At 41.5% G+C, this 19,189-nt stretch overlaps 1 protein-coding gene across 6 annotated transcripts in view; it reads left to right on the top strand.

Moving 5' to 3' along the window:
- The window catches only part of asxl1 (ASXL transcriptional regulator 1), a 113,538-nt gene that overhangs the window by 71,108 nt on the left and 23,241 nt on the right, over window positions 1-19,189 (top strand). For 4 of the 6 annotated variants that reach the window (XM_043710511.2, XM_043710517.2, XM_043710516.2 and 1 more), the window contains 2 exons: window positions 1,394-1,560; window positions 9,465-9,561. In XM_043710511.2, coding sequence (XP_043566446.2) covers window positions 1,394-1,560; window positions 9,465-9,561 — 264 coding nt within the window. The remainder of the gene's footprint in view (window positions 1-1,393; window positions 1,561-9,464; window positions 9,562-19,189) is intronic. The other 2 variants (XM_043710513.2, XM_087994843.1) reach the window with 2 other exon arrangements.

Genomic DNA, 19,189 nt, shown 5'->3' with positions numbered 1-19,189 from the left:
ACTTCAGCTCACCAAGGGTCTTGCGACAGCGCCTTCCAAACCTGCCTTCTGTACAACCTACAACAACAGATGCGTAGGAGTGCCAACACTTGCAAGTCTCCCTCCACGTCCTGACTTGGAATCACAGTGTCATTTCTTTACATTGCAGTGCCAAAGTCAAGGAAATCCCTTCCGATCATGTCTACATATGTACCTACACCACTTGGGCTGCAGCGATTTTAAAAAACCATCTCACCGCTACCACCTTGCATGCAGTTAAAGAAATAAATATTGGTTCATATTGCTAAATAAAATAAGATTTAAAATAAAATTCAAATGCATGAAAGAAGTTTTTTACTTCTGATCTGCTCACCACTGTCTTTCTCACTCTGTGACCCTTGCTGCTGCTGTTGATTCTGCAATCTGAGCTTCTGACACATCATGCATCTTGAACCTCTAGTTACAATTGATGTTGCTTGCCAAACCTCTTGTTTGCTACATGTAATGCTCTCTGATCATGTCTCTCTCTGACTGACTTCTTCCTGAATCCTCAATATGCCAAAGTCTCTGTAGCTGAGCAATAAGAAATACAGAAAGAAACTTTGTGAAGTCATAAAGATGTACAGCATGGAACCAGACCCTTCAGTCCAACTCGTCCATGCCGACCAGATATCCTAAATACAACTAGTCCCAGTTGCAAGCATTTGGTCCGTATCCATCTAATCCTTTCCTATTCATATACCCATCCAGATATCTTTTAAATGTTGTAATTGTACCAGTCTCCTCCACTTCCTCTGGCAGCTCATTCCATATATGTACCATACTCTGCATGTAAAAACTGCTGCTTAGGTTAGTTTTAAATCTTTCCCCTCTCACTATAAACTTACGCCCTTCAGTTTTGGAGACTCCCACCCCTGGGAAAAAGAAATGTTTATTTACCCTATCCATGCCCCTCATCTTGTAAGAGATAACATGAAAGCCAAAGTGGCAACAAGAGGGAGAGTTATCAGCAGTCTGGAGATTCAGGGAGTGGGAGAGGCATGAATTGGGGAGGGTGGCGCTGACTGAGATGGAGCCCTCAGAAAAACATGCAATCAATTGTCTTAATACAGTGCTGTAACCTTTACAGAGGATTGAGGCATTTGTTCACAAAGGGATATTTGGCTCCACAAATTATTTATTTTTGTTGAGGCACTTGAAGTTGGTTTTTGGATTATTGGATGTTCAAAACATATTTTCAGGCTACTTTTTTCCAGGAAGACTGCCTTGTGCTTATGTCATGAAGGGTTAAGAGTTTAAATCAAATTCTGTCAGGTGCTAAATATTAAAAATCCTACAGCCAGCTTGTAGTTTTGTGATTTCTTTTTGTCTCTTCAGCTACAATGAGGTGTTTCATGGTTTTGTATTTTGAAAGCAGGACAGATGAAGCGGAACAGAGGGGAAGAGATTGATGTTGAAACACCTGGATCAATTCTTGTGAACACGAATCTACGTGCTTTGATTAACTCACGGACTTTCACTTCTTTGCCGCTACATTTTCAGCAACAGCTGCTATTTCTACTGCCAGAGGTGGACAGGCAGGTAGGGATTGATCTGAGCATGGATATTGAATGCATTTTTATCAAAAGGAAAACTATGCACACTTAATTGGTGAAAAGAGAAGGGAGAATAAATACTGGGCCTTTCTTATTCAAGATGACAATTTTGACACAGTGGGCTAAAGGGCCTTTTCCCATGCTATAACAAGCCGCTATGACTCTAATTTATGGCCATGTTTTATGTGACAAACCATTGTATTGGTTCTGACTAAATGCAGCGTGTTAAGCCTTACTTTCTCCACTTGATATATTTTGTTCTTTTCAATTGTGAGGGTAGGACTAGAATTAACATTTCAGATTAATGAGCTTTATCAGATGATTGACCTGAAAACTGGTTTTCTCTCCACAGCTGCTGCTTGACCTGATCACTATTTTGGACATTTTTGATTTTGTCATATTTTGCTTTTGCCTTGTATTTTGTCTGTAGAAACAAGCATTATTTGTGATCCCAATCGGATTTATGCACTCCATGCATTGGTTTCGATTATGGAAATGAATTTAGAAGCACTTGCTTTGAGTGTTTAGTCTACTAAATCAGGAACATTTTATCTAAAATTGAACATTGAATAATTTGAACACAGCTGCATAGATAACATCAAGTCAGGAAAGCTTGTACAAAAATGTTTAAATTGTCAATTAACGTAGTGGGATTTATTAATTAATAGTTAAGGCATAGTAGTTTTGTCGATGAGTGCATCTTTGTATTTAAATGAAGTGAAGTGTCAAAATTATCCTGAGTTCAGGGTGGGGGCGGCGGTTGGAGAAGAGCTGTGGAAATTATGGAAAATGTTATGGTAGGGGGAGGGGAGAGCTTGGTAGAAGTTATTGAGGTTTCTAGAATAGTGCAGACCATGTAAAGGCTCAGGAAGCTAACTTCCGGCATGGCTGATAAGAGGACAGCTATTAAGCTGGGGCCAGTCACACAGACTGACGGTGTTGTGCTTAAATACACGATTTTACGAAAAAGAAAAATGAACTTGTGGCACAGATTGAAATTGGTGATTGCAATGTTTTGGGTATCACAGATGTGGCTGCAAGGCAATCGGGGCTGGGAACGAAATATCCAAGTGAACACTTCATATTGAAAGGACAGGCAGAGAGGGCGGAATTGCATTGTCATTAAGAAAATAAATCGATAAAGATTAGAGTTGGAAGGCACAGAATCTGTGCGGATACAGTTGAGGAACTGCAAAGGAGAAAAGACCCTGTGAGGAGTGATGTACAGGCCTCTCTTAGCAATAGTTAGGATGGAGGACAGAAAATAAATCAGGAGATAGAAAAGGGATGTAAGAAAGGCACTATTACAATAATCATGGGGCAACTTCAATACGCAGGTAGACTGAGAAAGTCAGGTTGGTAGCACATCTCAAGTAAAGGAATACATGGAATATCAACATGACAGTTATTTTTGGATCAGCTTGTTAGAGAACAGGCAATTCTGGATTTCTTTATGTATAATGAAGCAGGTTTGATTAGGAAGCTTAAGCTGAAGGAACCTCCGAAGGTACATTGACCATATTATGATGGAATTCACCTCAAGTTTGATTGGAAATTGTTGAATCAGACATAACAGTATTCCAATTGAGTAAATCTAACTGCAGAGGCATGAGGGGAGGAGCTGGCCAGAATTGCTTTGAAGGGGAGCCTAGCATGGAAGATGATGGAACAACACAGGCAGAGTTATGGGAGTAAAAATGAGGCTGGAGAAGTAATGTAGTAGAAGTCGTGGACGAACTGAATAGGTATTTTGCATCATTCTTCACAGTGGAAGACACCAGTATCATACTCGAACTTCAGGAGGGTCAAGGGCAGACATTAGTGGCGATCACTAAGCAAAAACTACGAGGGAAACTAAAAGATCTGAAGGCAGATAAATCACCCAGACCAGATGGATTACACCCCAGAGTCTTGAAGGAAATAGCTGAAGAGATTGAAGGCATTGGTGGTGATCTTTCAGGAATCACTGGAGTCGGGAAAGTTCTCTAGAGGACTGGAAAATGGCTAATGTAACATCCATGTTTCAGAAGGGAGAAAGGTTGAAGGCAAGAAGTTATAGGCCTAATTAGTCTAATGTTTTTTGTATTCATTATGCGATGAGGGTGTCACTGGCTAGGCCATCATTTTTGCCCATCCTTAATTGCCTAGAAGTAACAGTTTAGAGGGAATTACATTATGGTGCGTCTGGAGTCACATAAAGGCCAGAGCAGGTAAAGATGGCAGTTTTCTTTCCCTGAAGGACACGAATGAGCCAAATGGGTGTTTCCAGCAATCAACAATGTATTCATGGTCATCATTAAACTCTTAATTCCAGATATTTATTGAATTCAAATTCCACTATCTGGAACGTTACCTAGGTTTCTGGATTAACAGTTCAGTGATAATATCACTAGGCCATTGCCTCTTTATCTGTCATTTTGTAAGGTTTTAGTCCATTAATAAGGATGAGATTGCGAGTACTTGGAAGTGCATGGTCAGCACTGCTTCATCAGGGGGAGGTTATGCCTGACAAATCATTTGGAATTTGTTGAGTTTATAAGCAAGTTAGACAAAGGAGATCCAGTGGATGTGATCCGGTTGGATATCCAGAAGGCCATTGACAAGGTATCAACTCTCAGGAACCTGCTAAATAAGATAAGAACTCATGGTGTTAGGACCAGGTCCTGGCATGGATAGAGGATTGACTGGCTGGCAGAAGGCAGAGTGAGGATAAAAGGAGTTCCTTACAGGATGGCAGCTGGTGACGAGTGGAGTTCTGCAGGGTTCTACATTAGGACCATAACTATTCATGCATATTAAAGATCTGGATGAAGGAACTGAGTCCGTTAATGCTAAGTTTGCAGTTGACACAAAGATAGGTGGAGTGATTGGTAATGTTGAGGAAGTGGGGAGGCTGCGGAAGGACTTGGGCAGGCTTGGAAAGTGGACAGTGAAATGGCAGATGGAATAGACTATGAGAAAGTGAGAGTTTATGTATTTGTTTAGGAAGAATATAAGTGCAGATTATATTCTAAACTGGGAAAGACTTCAGAAATCTGAGGCACAAAGAGTTAGGAGTCGTAGTTTAGGATTCTGTTAAGGTTAAAATGCAGGTTCAGTTGGCAATTGGAAAGGCAAATTGAAGAGGGAGAATGTTGCCAAACAAAGGGACCTAGGGGTGCAGGTGCATAGCTCCTTGAAAGTGAAGTTGCAGGTAGACAAGGTGGTGAAGCTGGTGTTTGGCACGCTTGCCTTCTTTGGTTAGTGTGTTTAGTACAAAGTGATGGTTTGCCATTTGTTGGTGCTTTTCAGATTAGCTAATCAAATATGAGCAAATTACTGCAGAGGTTGGAATCTGTATTGAAAATTTAAAATGCTGGAAATCACGGTGGGTCAGGCAGCATCTGTGAAGAAAAAGCAAACTAATGTTTCAAGTCTAGATAAATCTTCCTTAAAGCAGCTCTGGTGAAGAGTCTTCTATACTCAAAGTTAATTTGCACTCTCTTCATGGATGCTGCCTGACTCGTGATTGCCAGCATAATTTAATTTTATTAGCTAATCAAATGGCTAGTTTCAGCACTCCCTGTGTACTTTTATGTAGAAAAGTTTAAAATGTTACTGAAATATCAGTAATGATGGCCACTGCTTAGTATTGCTCCATCAGTGTTTAAGATCACATTCTGTTCTTGATGTCCTCAAAAACAGTTGATGCTAAAGCTGACTTCTGTCTGAAGGTATCATCAACCGATTGAACCCATTGGCTGTCCACTCTGAAATATCTGTTCTGGAAGTTGCTTCAAGAATAGTAATTTTGAAGATCATGTTTTGTAGGCAAAATCATTTGCAAGTCAGGTGGATTCTATTCAATGCAGAATTGTGGCATGTGGTGAGATGTTGAACATATTGTTTAGGACATAAAATGAGTGTTATATTTACTTTGTTGCCTAAAGGAGGCCATTTCAACTGTCCTTCAAACTGCACTGAGAACTGGAGGACATTTGGGACGTTCTTTCGTTCTTTCTTTTCCCATTGATCACCACAAATGTTCAAGCAACTTAACTTCATAGTACATGTACAAAATCTTTCCTTTTGTGGTTCAGTACGTAATGGGACAGATTTTCTTTAAAGCCAATATTCGTTGAGTCAAAGAGGAATCTTGCAAGGAGCTTCCAACACATTTGTTCGTGTTTACTGATCATGCTACATTGTCGCAGGCCCTCATAAATACTCTAGTTAGCATTTTGGGATGGTTACATGGCTCTGAAGTTATTTTTGAAAGCTCTTTGCGATACTAGTGTTTTCACAATTTTTTTTTGTTAGAACTTTCTCAGTATGATAGCATATGTCCATATAGTTGATATGGGAGCTCTGAAAATTAAGTATCGGACTTTCAAGCATGTTCAACCATTCAGTTGCTTAATGCTCATCAATTTCTTAACTCCAAACAGCCACCATGTTCTTTATATTGCTCCTGACAGAAATCTATTTATTGCCATTTTAAAATTACTAATTTTGATAGTACTTACTGTTTCTTGTCAGAATGAAACTTATACTCCAGCCAAACTTTACCTGAAGTTTTTCATACTTTTCTCATGAATGCTATGGTTTTGCTTTGAAGGTTTTTTCAACTTCTTTCAAAATCTTAAAAACCTTAATCAAATCACCTTCAGTCTTTGTTCTTGGAAATGTAAACCTGAATTGGTAATTTTCTCATGCAACGTCATGAACCTGAGATGGTAACTGTTTATCTCCACAAATGTGCTCTCGATTTCCAGAATTTTCAGGTTTTATTCCAATTGTATATGATGTTATAACAAACCTTTGAAATTAAAATAGCATTCTACTAAACAAACTTGATGCTCCTTCCAAGGCTTGTATTTCCTTTGTAAGATGTGCCTGTAACTGCACCCAGAACTCCAGGTGTGGTTGAGCCAGAGCATTCTGCAGCTTCAGTAAAAATTTGTTCCCTTTGTATTCTAGCTCTCTAGTTATAAAGGCAAGTGTTTCACTACTTTAAAAAAAATACCCTATTCTATCCTTCCTTGGTCTGAAGTGAATGACTTCCTATTGAATATGTTGAAATCTATTTGCCACAGCAATTCAAGTAATTTGTGTACATAATATCACATTCCATCAGCACTGCTAACAATGCTGTCTACCTATGTGTTTATGGCAAATTTGGATATGTGGCATTTTATCCCAATGACATGTCATTAGACGTCCCATTGGTTCTTCAAGAAAGATCATTATGGGACATGAGTTGTTACTGCAATCTATTCCAGCCTCTCAACTCTTTGATATCTATGACTCTCCAGTTCTGATTCTGTGGCATCCCTGATTTTAATCATCCATATTGGTGTCCATGCTATTGGCTACCTAACACCTAAAGCACTAAAATTCTCCCTCCAAACACAATTTTTCTCTTTCTCCTTTTCCTTAAACTTATTAAAACCTACTTGTGGGACTTGAATCTGGGCTTCCTGGTTCAGAGGTGGGGTCAAGTGAGAACATCTTATAAAAGATTAATTGTTTCAAGCATCAAGACTGAGCTTCTTTAGAAACCCCTTTGATTAATATGTTGGTGTCATATATTAATCTTTTAACTGGCTTCCTAATATGTAAAAAGACACGAATGGTGAATTTCTGTAGCACTCCACATTTTGGTTCTGAAATGTTCTGTTTGGTAACTTTTTTTTTTGTTTGGTTTGTTATTGAGAATAGAAATTTAATCCAGTTCAACTGCAGATTGGTACTTTATAAAGTGGTAAAGCTAAGTTCCTGCCATTGATGATTGATTGTTTTTTCTTTCCTCAGTATCTTGTCTGTGAATGTGAGATTGGTTCTTGTGTGTAGGAAAAAATAGAGAGGAAAAGTCACTATGGACCAATTCATATATGGCTTCAGGAGTTGGTTGGAACTGCTAATACTATACGTGGATTTTGCAGATGAACGCCTTAGTATTGAGACATCAGCAAGAGAGGAGATTTGATGACCAAAACCAATTTTTATTCTGGTTCTTATCAAGTTAAATGCTACAAAAGGTTGCCTCTTCTAATCTTAATCAGTGCTCTTGATTTTAAGAAAATTAGCATAGTCTTGGAGTTTCTCTTGCGCATGGTGAGTTTTGTTCGCAATATGCTCGTGATTAATTGAAGATGATAGGAATAAACTTGAACCAACATTAAGTAGGTGCTTCAAGGTATTCAATTTTTAAAAACTAAAATCTTGAAATTGAGAAAAGAAATTCCTAACCAGGGTTCAGAATTTTCAATTAGATTTGGTTTTGCTGAAAATTAGCTTGAGTAACACAGAACCCTGATGTGCTTTTTTTGTTTTACACAGTGGATGGTGGTTAGCTGTGCTATATATTAGGATTAAAATGGGTGATGGTATGGGTGAATAATGATGTGCAGACCAGTGGGTGGCACTGTGATCTGTAGCAAAATATAAGTTTTAAATTCATAGGTCATAATTGTGAACTTGAAATGAAATTTTCATTCACCTCTTCTCATCAAGGGGTTTCTGTTCTGTAGTTAAGTAAATATTCTACTGTTTTTTTTGGAGATGAATTATTTACTTGCACTATTTCCAGATCATTTTGCTTCACACAATCCCAGTTGAAGTACGTTGTAAGTCTACACTATTATGTGTTAACAGTACCAAGATGTTCCTTATAATGAAAACCAAATTATTTCTTATGTTTGCCCATTTACTTGTTTAAATTTATATGAATGACATACGAACATGAGGGCAATGTAGCAAAGCTGCAGTCTTCAAATGGCAGCGTAACAAAAAAAGCGCAAGTAGAAAGGAGTGGGCTGTTGTGGAGAGCCTCACACTTCTCAGTTTACTGGGAACAGATGTTTCTCTGCAGATGCTTCAGTGAGAGAAGATTAACTATTTGTTTAACCGGTCAAACTGGTTTGTTATTTGCTGTTTCCACTGCAAGCTGAGCCTAGCTTAATGCTAATTAACCAAATTTTCGCAAGACTGAAAAGTTGGTTGCTTCCTTTTATAATAAGATGAAGTTTCATGACAAGTCTAATTGTGGTTGTAGTAGCCACTAGATAGTAGAATATTGTTTTAAGCTTGTACTTACATTGGTATTAATTAGTTTTATAAGCTTCACTCCTATACTTTAATGTTGCAATATATTCATGTACAGTACTGAAAGCTCTTCCCACCACCCCAAACCTCCTTCCACCACTTGGATGTGTTTTCACAACTGATTCAACCCATGTTGGATTCCCATATGCACATGCTTTAAATTGAGTGTAGGTTAATGAAAAGTAAGAATCTGGCTTTTTTCTCCATCTTTTCAAAACTGCTAATAATTATACAGTATACACCCCATTACCAGCCTTGCTATGTTCAGTTAACTGTACAGCAACGTGAGTCAAACCTGAAACCTTGTTAATCTTTTAAGGCTAAACTTAGAATCATTGAAGTTGTCTGTGGTGTTATATGACCGCTTCAAACAGAACTTTAAGGTATGTTTTAAATCTATTATTTTAACAAGCAGTGATGGGAGCTTGAGAGTATTTTGTTCTGCTTTCTTTGGGGGAAAGAAACTAAAAGTTGTGATTTCTGAAATTCAAAGTCATATCTGAATCTTGGGTGTCTTTTTTTTAAGTAGGGGGAAGAAAACTTACACTACCAACTTGGACGTGCTGTTCTTTGTTGTATTCAACCCAAAATTGGACTGATTCTGATAGATTTATAAATTGATCGTGATCCAGACTTTGGATTATCTGTTTGTGCTGAATTAATATGTTCCAGGTGAACTAATATATGCCTAAAGGAGGTTTCATAGCTTTTGAAGCATGTGGTTCAGTATTTATTAGTACTTGGATGAAAAGTTCCAGTTTCTGTACTGAATTTAAATAGAATTGTTTTCTTTAACTCTTCTAGGTTGGCACTGATGGTATAATGCGGCTCAGCAGTTCAGCCTTAAATAATGAGTTTTTCACCTCTGCAGCTCAGGGATGGAAGGAGCGATTAGCAGAAGGTATGCAGCCTACTGATATAAGTTGTATCTTGATTGTTTAGTAGACTCATAACCTCATTTTAAAATAAACTTTTAGTTTTACTCCTCCAGAGGATCAACACTAGATGCAATGCACTGAGTAGCCTCCATATGTGCTGTAAATTCAATGAATCGTAGGAAGTAAATTACTTGTTTCCATTTGCTCTTTTTCATCCCCCTCCTAGTTTCCTTCCTTCCATTTAGCAGCATAAGATTAATTCAGTTGCTTAAAAATCACAAACCAGCAGAGTGGTAGGGGTTCTCTGTAAAGTAACAAGGAAAGCTTTGCACCTCAATTCCACTTGAAAACAATGTTTTCTTTCTAAAATATGAACCATACTGCTGTGCTTGCATTCAGTTCAAACACAGATTAATTCACTTTGTAACTTCTGTGTGCATGCCAGGTGGTTTTCCTTGCTGCTTTGACAACCACGTAAGCATCTGTGGTGGTGTTGCTCATATTCTTCAGATTTGTTGTCTTTTACAAGTGTTTATGTCACACATCTTAAAAACAATTGAAATTAGCAGGAGGAAGAGAGTGGGAGAAGCAAGGGAGTAATGCTATCTTTCTAAGAAGTTCTTAGCACCCAAAATTGAGACTTGAGAATGAGTACCTGAATAAGTTATTTAATTGCATCACATCTTTATGATGTAACTATACTTTTGTTCAGTGCATTTAAGAAAACCTAAAGTATATTTGTTATTTCCAGTTTACTTTGCAAGATATTTTCTGAAATAAGTATTCACAATATAATTGTTTTAATTTGTGGAGAACTGCATTTCACCTGATGTACAAATTGGAAGTTATTTTTCAATTTTTTTCTCACTCAAGTTTGCAAGTGAAATGCTTAGGCAATTTCGAATCAAATCTGGGACATGTGTCCTGCCTGAAAATAGGCCAAGAATTCACTTTAGCATTCTGTAGAGGTATGTTTTGAGACTTGATTCAAGAACCCCTGTTACTATTTTTATCTCAATCTAACTTAGTTATGCTGATGAAGTAGGTTTGAGCTTAATATCTCGGTCATTGTAGTGTCTCTGTCATGATTTATAATTGTTTTTATGAAAAAAGGACCATATTTGAAGAAATAGGAGCAGAAGTAGACCAACATGTGCACGTTCCTCTCCAAGCTGCTCACCATCCTGGCTTAGAAATATCTTGCCATTCCTTCATTGTTGCTGGGTCAAAGTCTTAGACTTCACTCCCTAAGGTCTACCTGCAATTATATGACTGTAGCAATTCCAGAAGGTAGCTCACCACCATCTTCTCAAGGGCAACTCTGGCCCTTCACATCTGCTCCACCATTCAATGAGATCATGGCTGATCTTCTGCTTTAAGAGATGGTGCAGGAAAACTGTGTTAATGTATTACTGTGTAGAAATCTATTAATCTCAGTTGTGAAAATAATTATTTATGAGCTGCTTCTACCTCCTGGAGTTAGCAAATCAAAAGTTTCACTACTCAGAATTGAGAACAAAACTGATTTCTGCACTAAATGTCCAGATCCCTATTCTGAGACACTGTTCCATGGGATTTGGTATGCCTCAACCTCCCAAATTCTAGGGATTAGTTTAGTAGACCTTTGCATTACCTTTGTGGCAACTACATCTCTCTTGCATAAAGAGATAAATATTTCATGTAACACTCAAGTCTCAAATTATATAATTGCATGAAGCATCTTTTATCTCAAATAATCTTGCAATAAAGGACAATCTACCATAAACCTATTTAACTGCTTGCTGTACCTGCATGTTAACTTTGTGATTCATGAACAAGGATACCCAAGTCCCTTCGAAGTTAGTTTAAGTCTTACTGTATTTCTATTGTTCTGATCAAAGTGATAACCTCGCATTTTTCCACATTGTATTTCAGCTGCCACAGTTTTGCCAACTCTGGTTGCCTCTCCAAATCACTTTGAAAGTGTCTTTGCTCACGTTGTCACTTAGTTTTGTAAAAACCTGAAAATATTACATTTAATCCTCCCATCAAAATCATGACTATGGATTGTGAAACCACAAGGACCCAAGCAGTGATCTTTCTCTTCCTGCAAAACTATTTTGACTCTGTTTTCTGTATGTTAATCAGTTAATTATTCTCCCTCATTTCATGTGCTTTTATTTTGCTTACCAATCATTTGTATGGAACTTTTTTGAAATGGTTCCAAAAATCTAGATTTACCATATAAACTGGTTCCCCCTCCTCTACTCTGCTACTTGTATCCACAAAACTCCTTAACGGGTTTGACAAACACAATGTCTCTTGCAGAATTCTATGTTGATGCTGCCAAATCCACCATTATTTTTAAAGTGTCCTTTTATGGCTTTCCGTATTGTAGTTTTGGATATGTTCCATTTAACTGATAATATCCTCACATGTCAGTCGCTCCCTATTTTCGTTCTCTCTCCTTTCTTAAAATGCAGGATGACATTTGCAATGTTTCAATCAGTCTGGTGCATTCTGGAATCTCTATAATTTTGAAAAATGACTGTCAGAGCAGCTTCTATCTTTAGAGCCACATGTTTCATCACTCTGATGTAGATCATCAGATGCAGGGAATTTAACTACTTTTGTTTCCATTAATTTCTCTAATAGTGGCAGATGGAGTTTACTTTATATAAATGTGAGGTGCTGCATTTTGGAAAGGCAAATCCGAGCAGAACTTATACACGTAATAGTAAGGTCCTGGGAAGTGTTGCTGAAGAAAGAGACCTTGGAGTGCAGGTTCATAGTTCCTTGAAAGTGGAATCCCAGATAAACAGAATAGTGAAGATGACTTTTGGTACCCTTGCCTTTTATTGTTCAGTGCATTGAAAGGAGGAGCTGGGAGGTCATGTGGTGGTTGTGAACGATGTTGGTTAGGCCATTTTTAGAATACTGTGTCAATTCTGATCTCCCCTGCTCCAGGAAGGATGTTGTGAAACTTAAGAGGGTGCACAAAAGATGTACAAGAATGTTGTCTGAATTGGAAGGCTTGAGCTATAGCGAGAGGCTGAATACGCTGAGGCTATTTTCCATGGACGGCGGGAGGCTAAGGGGTGACCTTATAAAGGTTTATAAAATCATGAGGGGCATGAATTGGGTGAATAGCCAAGCATTTTTTCCCAGGGTAGGGGAGTCCAAATCTAGGGGGCATAGGTTTAAGGTAAGAGGGGCACAGATTTAAAAGGGACCCAAGGGACAACCTTTTCATGCAGAGGGTGGGGTGTACATGGAATGAGCTACCAGAGGAGGTAGTGGAGGCTAGTATGATTACAACATTTAAAAGGCATCTGGCTGGGTTCATGAGTAGAAAGGGTTTAGAGGGATATGGGCCAAATGTTGGCAAATGGGATGAGTTGGATCGAAGGTCTGTTTCCATGCTGCACGTCTCTATGACTACTTTTTTTTTGACTAATATTAATGTGTCATTTCCTGATTTACACAACTACATTAACTATTATTTCTTAAGGATATTTTTAGTATTTTCCCCACTGAAGCAAAACATGAAACATTTAGAGTCATAGAGTAGCAGCTATGTAGCACAGAAACAGATGCTTCAGTCAGACTCAGCCATGCTGACCAGATAGCCTAAAGTAATCTTCTCCCATTTGCCAGCACTTTGCCCAAATCCCTCTAAACCCTATTCATATACTAATCCAAATGTCTTTTAAATGGTACTATAGCAGCCTCCATCACATCCTTTGGCAGCTCATTCCATACACTCACCATCCAGTAATCACATTCCTAGCTTTGCACACAGTTATAGGATACACCTGATCAGGTCCTGGTCACCTTTATGCGTTTTAAGACATCCAGCATCTCCTCTAAAATTGATATTTTTCAATGTGTCACCATCTATCTACCCACATTCTATATCTTCCATATCATTCTCCACAGTAAATATTGATGCAAAGTGCTCATTTAGTATTTTCACTCCTCTCCTGTGGTTCCACTCATCTGCCTTGCTGATCTTTGAGGGGCCTTATTCTGTCCCTGGTTACCCTCTTATCCTTAAAGACTTCTCCTTTAACCCTATTTGCCAAAGCTATCTCATGTCCCCTTTTTGCCCTCCATTTTCTTAATTCCCATTATGCATAATGTTTGAAAGTGATGTAGTTCAATCAAAAACTAGGGTGATAACTCAAAAAAAGCATGCTATTAAGTAACATGCAACACATTATAGATGGGCCCCTTACAAGCAGACACAGGATTATAATGGGAATTAAGAAAATGGAGAGCAAAAAGGGGACATGAGATAGCTTTGGCAAATAGGGTAAAAGGAGAAGTATGTGTTGTCCCTCTTTATGGACTCCTTTACAACAAGATTGCTAATTAACCTCTTTCATTGTATAATACTAGTTCTAAAATAACCTAGTTAGTTCCTAAACACATGGCTACAGGAAAATAGACTACAAATACTCCAAAAAAATTTGTCTTCCACAATATTACTACTAATTAAGGTTTGCCCAATCTATATGTAGATTGAATTCCCCAGTAAATACTGTGTTCTCTTTTGTTACACCCATTTCTAATTACCTGACTTTTATTGTAATTTACATTTATCACTGCTGTTTGATGGCCCATAAACAATTTCCACCCAAGTTTTCTGTCCCTTGCTGTTTCTTAGTTCCAGGAGAAAGTGAGGTCTGCAGATGCTGGAGAGCTGAAAATGTGTTGCTGGAAAAGCGCAGCAGGTCAGGCAGCATCCAGGGAACAGGAGAATCGACGTTTCGGGCATTAGCCCTTCTTCAGGAATGAGGAAAGTGTGTCCAGCAGGCTAAGATAAAAGGTAGGGAGGAGGGACTTGGGGGAGGGGCGTCGGAAATGCGAGAGGTGGAAAGAGGTCAAGGTGAGGGTGATAGGTCAGACTGGGGTGGGGGTGGAGAGGTCAGGAAGAAGATTGCAGGTTAGGAAGGTGGTGCTGAATTCGATGGATTTGACTGAGACAAGGTGGGGGGAGGGGAAATGAGGAAACTGGTGAAATCCGAGTTCATCCCTTGTGGTTGGAGGGTTCCTAGGCGGAAATTGAGGCGCTCTTCCTCCAACCGTCGTGATGTTGTGGTCTGGCAATGGAGGAGTCCAAAGACCTGCATATCCTTGGTGGAGTGGGAGGGGGAGTTGAAGTGTTGAGCCACAGGATGGTTGGGTTGGTTGGTCCGGGTGTCCCAGAGGTGTTCTCTGAAACGCTCCGCAAGTAGGCGGCCTGTCTCCCCAATATAGAGGAGGCCATATCGGGTGCAGAGGATGCAATAGATGATGTGTGTGGAGGTGCAGGTGAATTTGTGGCGGATATGGAAGTTTCCTTTGGGGCCTTGGAGGGAGGTGAGGGGGGAGGTTTGGGCGCAAGTCTTGCACCTCCTGCAGTTGCAAGGGAAGGTGCCGGGAGTGGAGGTTGGGTTGGTGGGGTGTGTGGATCTGACGAGGGAATCACGGAGGGAGTGGTCTTTACGGAATGCTGATGGGGAGGGGAGGGAAATATATCCTTGGTGGTGGGGTCCGCTTGGAGGTGGCGGAAATGACGGCGGATGATATGCTGTACATGGAGATTGGTGGGGTGGTAGGTGAGGACCAGTCGGGTTCTGTCCTGGTGGCGGTTGGAGGGGCGGGGCTCAAGGGCGGAGGAGCGGGAAGTGAAAGATGCGGTGGAGGGCATCGTCGACCACATCGGGGGGGGAAATTGTAGTCCTTGAAGAAGGGGGCCATCTGGGTTGTACGTTTTTGGAACTGGTCCTCCTGGGAGCACATGCGGCGGAGACGAAGGAATTGGGAGAATGGGATGGCGTTTTTACAGGGGGCAGGGTGGGAGGAGGTGTAGTCCAGGTAGCTGTGGGAGTCGGTCGGTTTGTAGTAGATGTCCGTGTTGATTTGGTCGCCTGAGATAGAAATAGAAAGGTCGAGGAAGGGGAGGGAGGAATCTGAGACTGTCCAGGTGAATTTGAGGTCGGGGTGGAAGGTGTTGGTGAAGTGGATGAACTGTTCAACCTCCTCGTGGGAGCACGAGGCGGCGCCGATACAGTCATCGATGTAGCGGAGGAAAAGGTGGGGGGTGGGGCCAATGTAGTTGCGGAAGATGGACTGTTCCACATATCCTACGAAGAGGCAGGCATAGCTGGGGCCCATGCGGGTGCCCATGGCTACTCCTTTCGTTTGGAGGAAGTGGGAGAATTGGAAAGAGAAGTTGTTCAGGGTGAGGACCAGTTCAGTCAGTCGAAGGAGGGTGTCAGTGGAAGAGTACTGGTTGGTACAGCGGGAAAGGAAGAAGCGGAGGGCTTTGAGTCCTTCGTGATGGGGGATGGAGGTGTACAGGGATTGGATGTCCATGGTGAAGATAAGGCCTCACCATGAACAACTTCTCTTTCCAATCCTCCCACTTCCTCCAAACGAAAGGAGTAGCCATGGGCACCCGCATGGGCCCCAGCTATCCCTGCCTCTTCGTAGGATATGTGGAACAGTCCATCTTCCGCAACTACACTGGCCCCACCCCCCACCTTTTCCTCCGCTACATCGATGACTGTATCGGCGCCGCCTCGTGCTCCCACGAGGAGGTTGAACAGTTCATCCACTTCACCAACACCTTCCACCCCGACCTCAAATTCACCTGGACAGTCTCAGATTCCTCCCTCCCCTTCCTCGACCTTTCTATTTCTATCTCAGGCGACCGAATCAACACGGACATCTATTACAAACCGACCGACTCCCACAGCTACCTGGACTGCACCTCCTCCCACCCTGCCCCCTGTAAAAACGCCATCCCATTCTCCCAATTCCTTAGACTCCGCCGCATGTGCTCCCAGGAGGACCAGTTCCAAAAACGTACAACCCAGATGGCCTCCTTCTTCAAGGACCGCAATTCTCCCCCCCCCCCCGCCCGACGTGGTCGACGATGCCCTCCACCGCATCTCTTCCACTTCCCGCTCTTCCGCCCTTGAGCCCCGCCCCTCCAACCGCCACCAGGACAGAACCCCACTGGTCCTCACCTACCACCCCACCAATCTCCATGTACAGCATATCATCCGCCGTCATTTCCGCCATCTCCAAACGGACCCCACCACCAAGGATATATTTCCCTCCCCTCCCCTATCAGCATTCCATAAAGACCACTCCCTCCGTGACTCCCTCGTCAGATCCACACCCCCCACCAACCCAACCTCCACTTCTGGCACCTTCCCCTGCAACCGCAGGAGGTGCAAGACTTGCGCCCACAACTCCCTCCAAGGCCCCAAAGGAAACTTCCATATCCGCCACAAATTCACCTGCATCTCCACACACATCATCTATTGCATCCTCTGCACCCGATGTGGCCTCCTCTATATTGGGGAGACAGGCCGCCTACTTGCGGAGCGTTTCAGAGAACACCTCTGGGACACCCGGAACAACCAACCCAACCACCCTGTAGTTCAACACCTCAACTCCCCCTCCCATTCCACCAAGGATATGCAGGTCTTTGGACTCCTCCATCGCCAGACCACAACAACATGACGGTTGGAGGAAGAACGCCTCATCTTCCGCCTAGGAACCCTCCAACCAAAGGGATCTACTCGGATTTCACCAGTTTCCTCATTTCCCCTCCCCCCACCTTGTCTCAGTCAAATCCAACGAACTAAGCCACCGCCTTCCTAACCTGCAATCTTCTTCCTGACCTCTCCGCCCCCACCCCAGTCTGACCTATCACCCTCACCTTGACCTCTTTCCACCTATCGCATTTCCGACGCCCCTCCCCCAAGTCCCTCCTCCCTACCATTTATCTTAGCCTGCTGGGCACACTTTCCTCATTCCTGAAGAAGGGCTTATGCCCGAAACATCGATTCTCCTGTTCCCTGGATGCTGCCTGACCTGCTGCGCTTTTCCAGCAACATATTTTCAGCTCGTTTCTTAGTTCCACCAGACTGGTTGTACATTTCGAATTTTAGAATGAAAATATTCTTTTGCTACAATACTGATGCCATCTTTAATTACTAGAGGCTCTGCGCTACCATCTCTTAACATCCTGTACTTGATTATCATGCACTCTTGAATACTTAAGTCCCAGCTGTGGTTTCCTTGCATCTCTGCAATAGCTGTTAGGTCAACATATGAACTTCTGTTTGAGCTGGTGATTCATGTATTTTACTGAAAATGGTGCAGAATTTTAGTTACAGAGACTTAAGTTCATATTTTTAAAATGTTTTTGTGAACACTGATCCGATCTGTTGGCAATCACTGTCTCTTCCTTCCATACTCTGATTATCATTATTTATTGCTACCTCTTTCCCTTTTAATTTATTAAATATTCCCCACCATGGTTCTTGCCTTGCCCTTGCTCCAAATTTGTTCAAAACTTCCTGTACTTCTATAGTTTAAGACTGCGTTAAAAACCAGTCCCACTGTATACCCCAGCTGTACTCAGTACTGGTTCCACTGCCCCATTAATCTAAATACACTTCTCCCATAGCCTTTTTTGAGCCATGCATCCACCTGTCTAATCGCTATTGAAGATTGCTTTGGAAAATCGCTGTACACATTCAGTAGAAAGTTTGTCTTATCCAAACACTGTCCACAATTAATCAGTCGCGTTAAAGCCAATTCACATTGATGAAACATGTGTTATACCAGAACGCCCTGTACTTTTTCCCCTGTCTTTGGTATCTACGTGGATCGTGACAACAGAATCACCCCCTTCTCAATGAAAGTTCATCTCGAGCCTTGCAGACATGCTGAGCCCTGACACCAGGTAGGCTCCACAAGACTAGACTCCCATTCTTGACCGCAGTGAATAGTGTCTAACCCTATGCTTATACAGTCCCTCATATCCTGAACCATAGTCAGGCTTTGCTTTGTCCTAACAAATTGCAAGAGCCTCAAGATTACTACTCAATAGCAAAGACTGAGGTTGCTCCATGCTCAGCTTTTTAAGACCATAAGACATAGGAGTGGAAGTAAGGCCATTTGGCCCATCGAGTCCACCCGCCGTTCGATCATGGCTGATGGGCATTTCAACTCCACTTACCCGTATTCTCCCCGTAGCCCTTAATTCCTTGTGACATCAAGAATTTATCAGTCTCTGCCTTGAAGACATTTAGCGTCCCAGCCTCCACTGCACTCTGCGGCAATGAATTCCACAGGCCCAACACACTCTGGCTGAAGAAATGTCTCCGCATTTCTGTTCTGAATTTACCCCCTCTAATTCTAAGGCTGTGTCCACGGGTCCTAGTCTCCTCACCTAACGGAAGCAATTTCCTAGCGTCCACCCTTTCCAAGCCATGTATTATCTTGTAAGTTTCTATTAGATCTCCCCTTAATCTTCTAAACTCCAATGAATAAAATCCCAGGATCCTCAGCCATTCCTCGTATGTTAGACCTACCATTCCAAGGATCATCCGTGTGAATCCCCGCTGGACATGCTGCAGTGCCAGTATGCCCTTCCTGAGGTGTGCGGACCAAAACTGGACACAGTACTCCAAATAGGGCCGAACCAGAGCTTTATAAAGTCTCAGTAGCACAACGGTGCTTTTATATTCGAATGACAACATTGCATTCGCTTTCTTAATGCAATGATTACCTTTAGAGAATCCTCGACTAGCACTCCCAGATCCCTTTGTACCTTGGCTTTATGAATTTTCTCACCGTTTAGAAAGTAGTCCATGCTTGTAT

This window comes from Chiloscyllium plagiosum, unplaced genomic scaffold (genome assembly GCF_037043375.1).
Source record: "Chiloscyllium plagiosum isolate Xiang-an unplaced genomic scaffold, Cpla_swu_hap1 HiC_scaffold_15, whole genome shotgun sequence".
In the NCBI taxonomy this organism is placed as follows: Eukaryota; Metazoa; Chordata; class Chondrichthyes; order Orectolobiformes; family Hemiscylliidae; genus Chiloscyllium; species Chiloscyllium plagiosum.
Note: the sequence above shows the minus strand (reverse complement) of the source record. Positions and strands in the feature narration are given on the sequence as shown.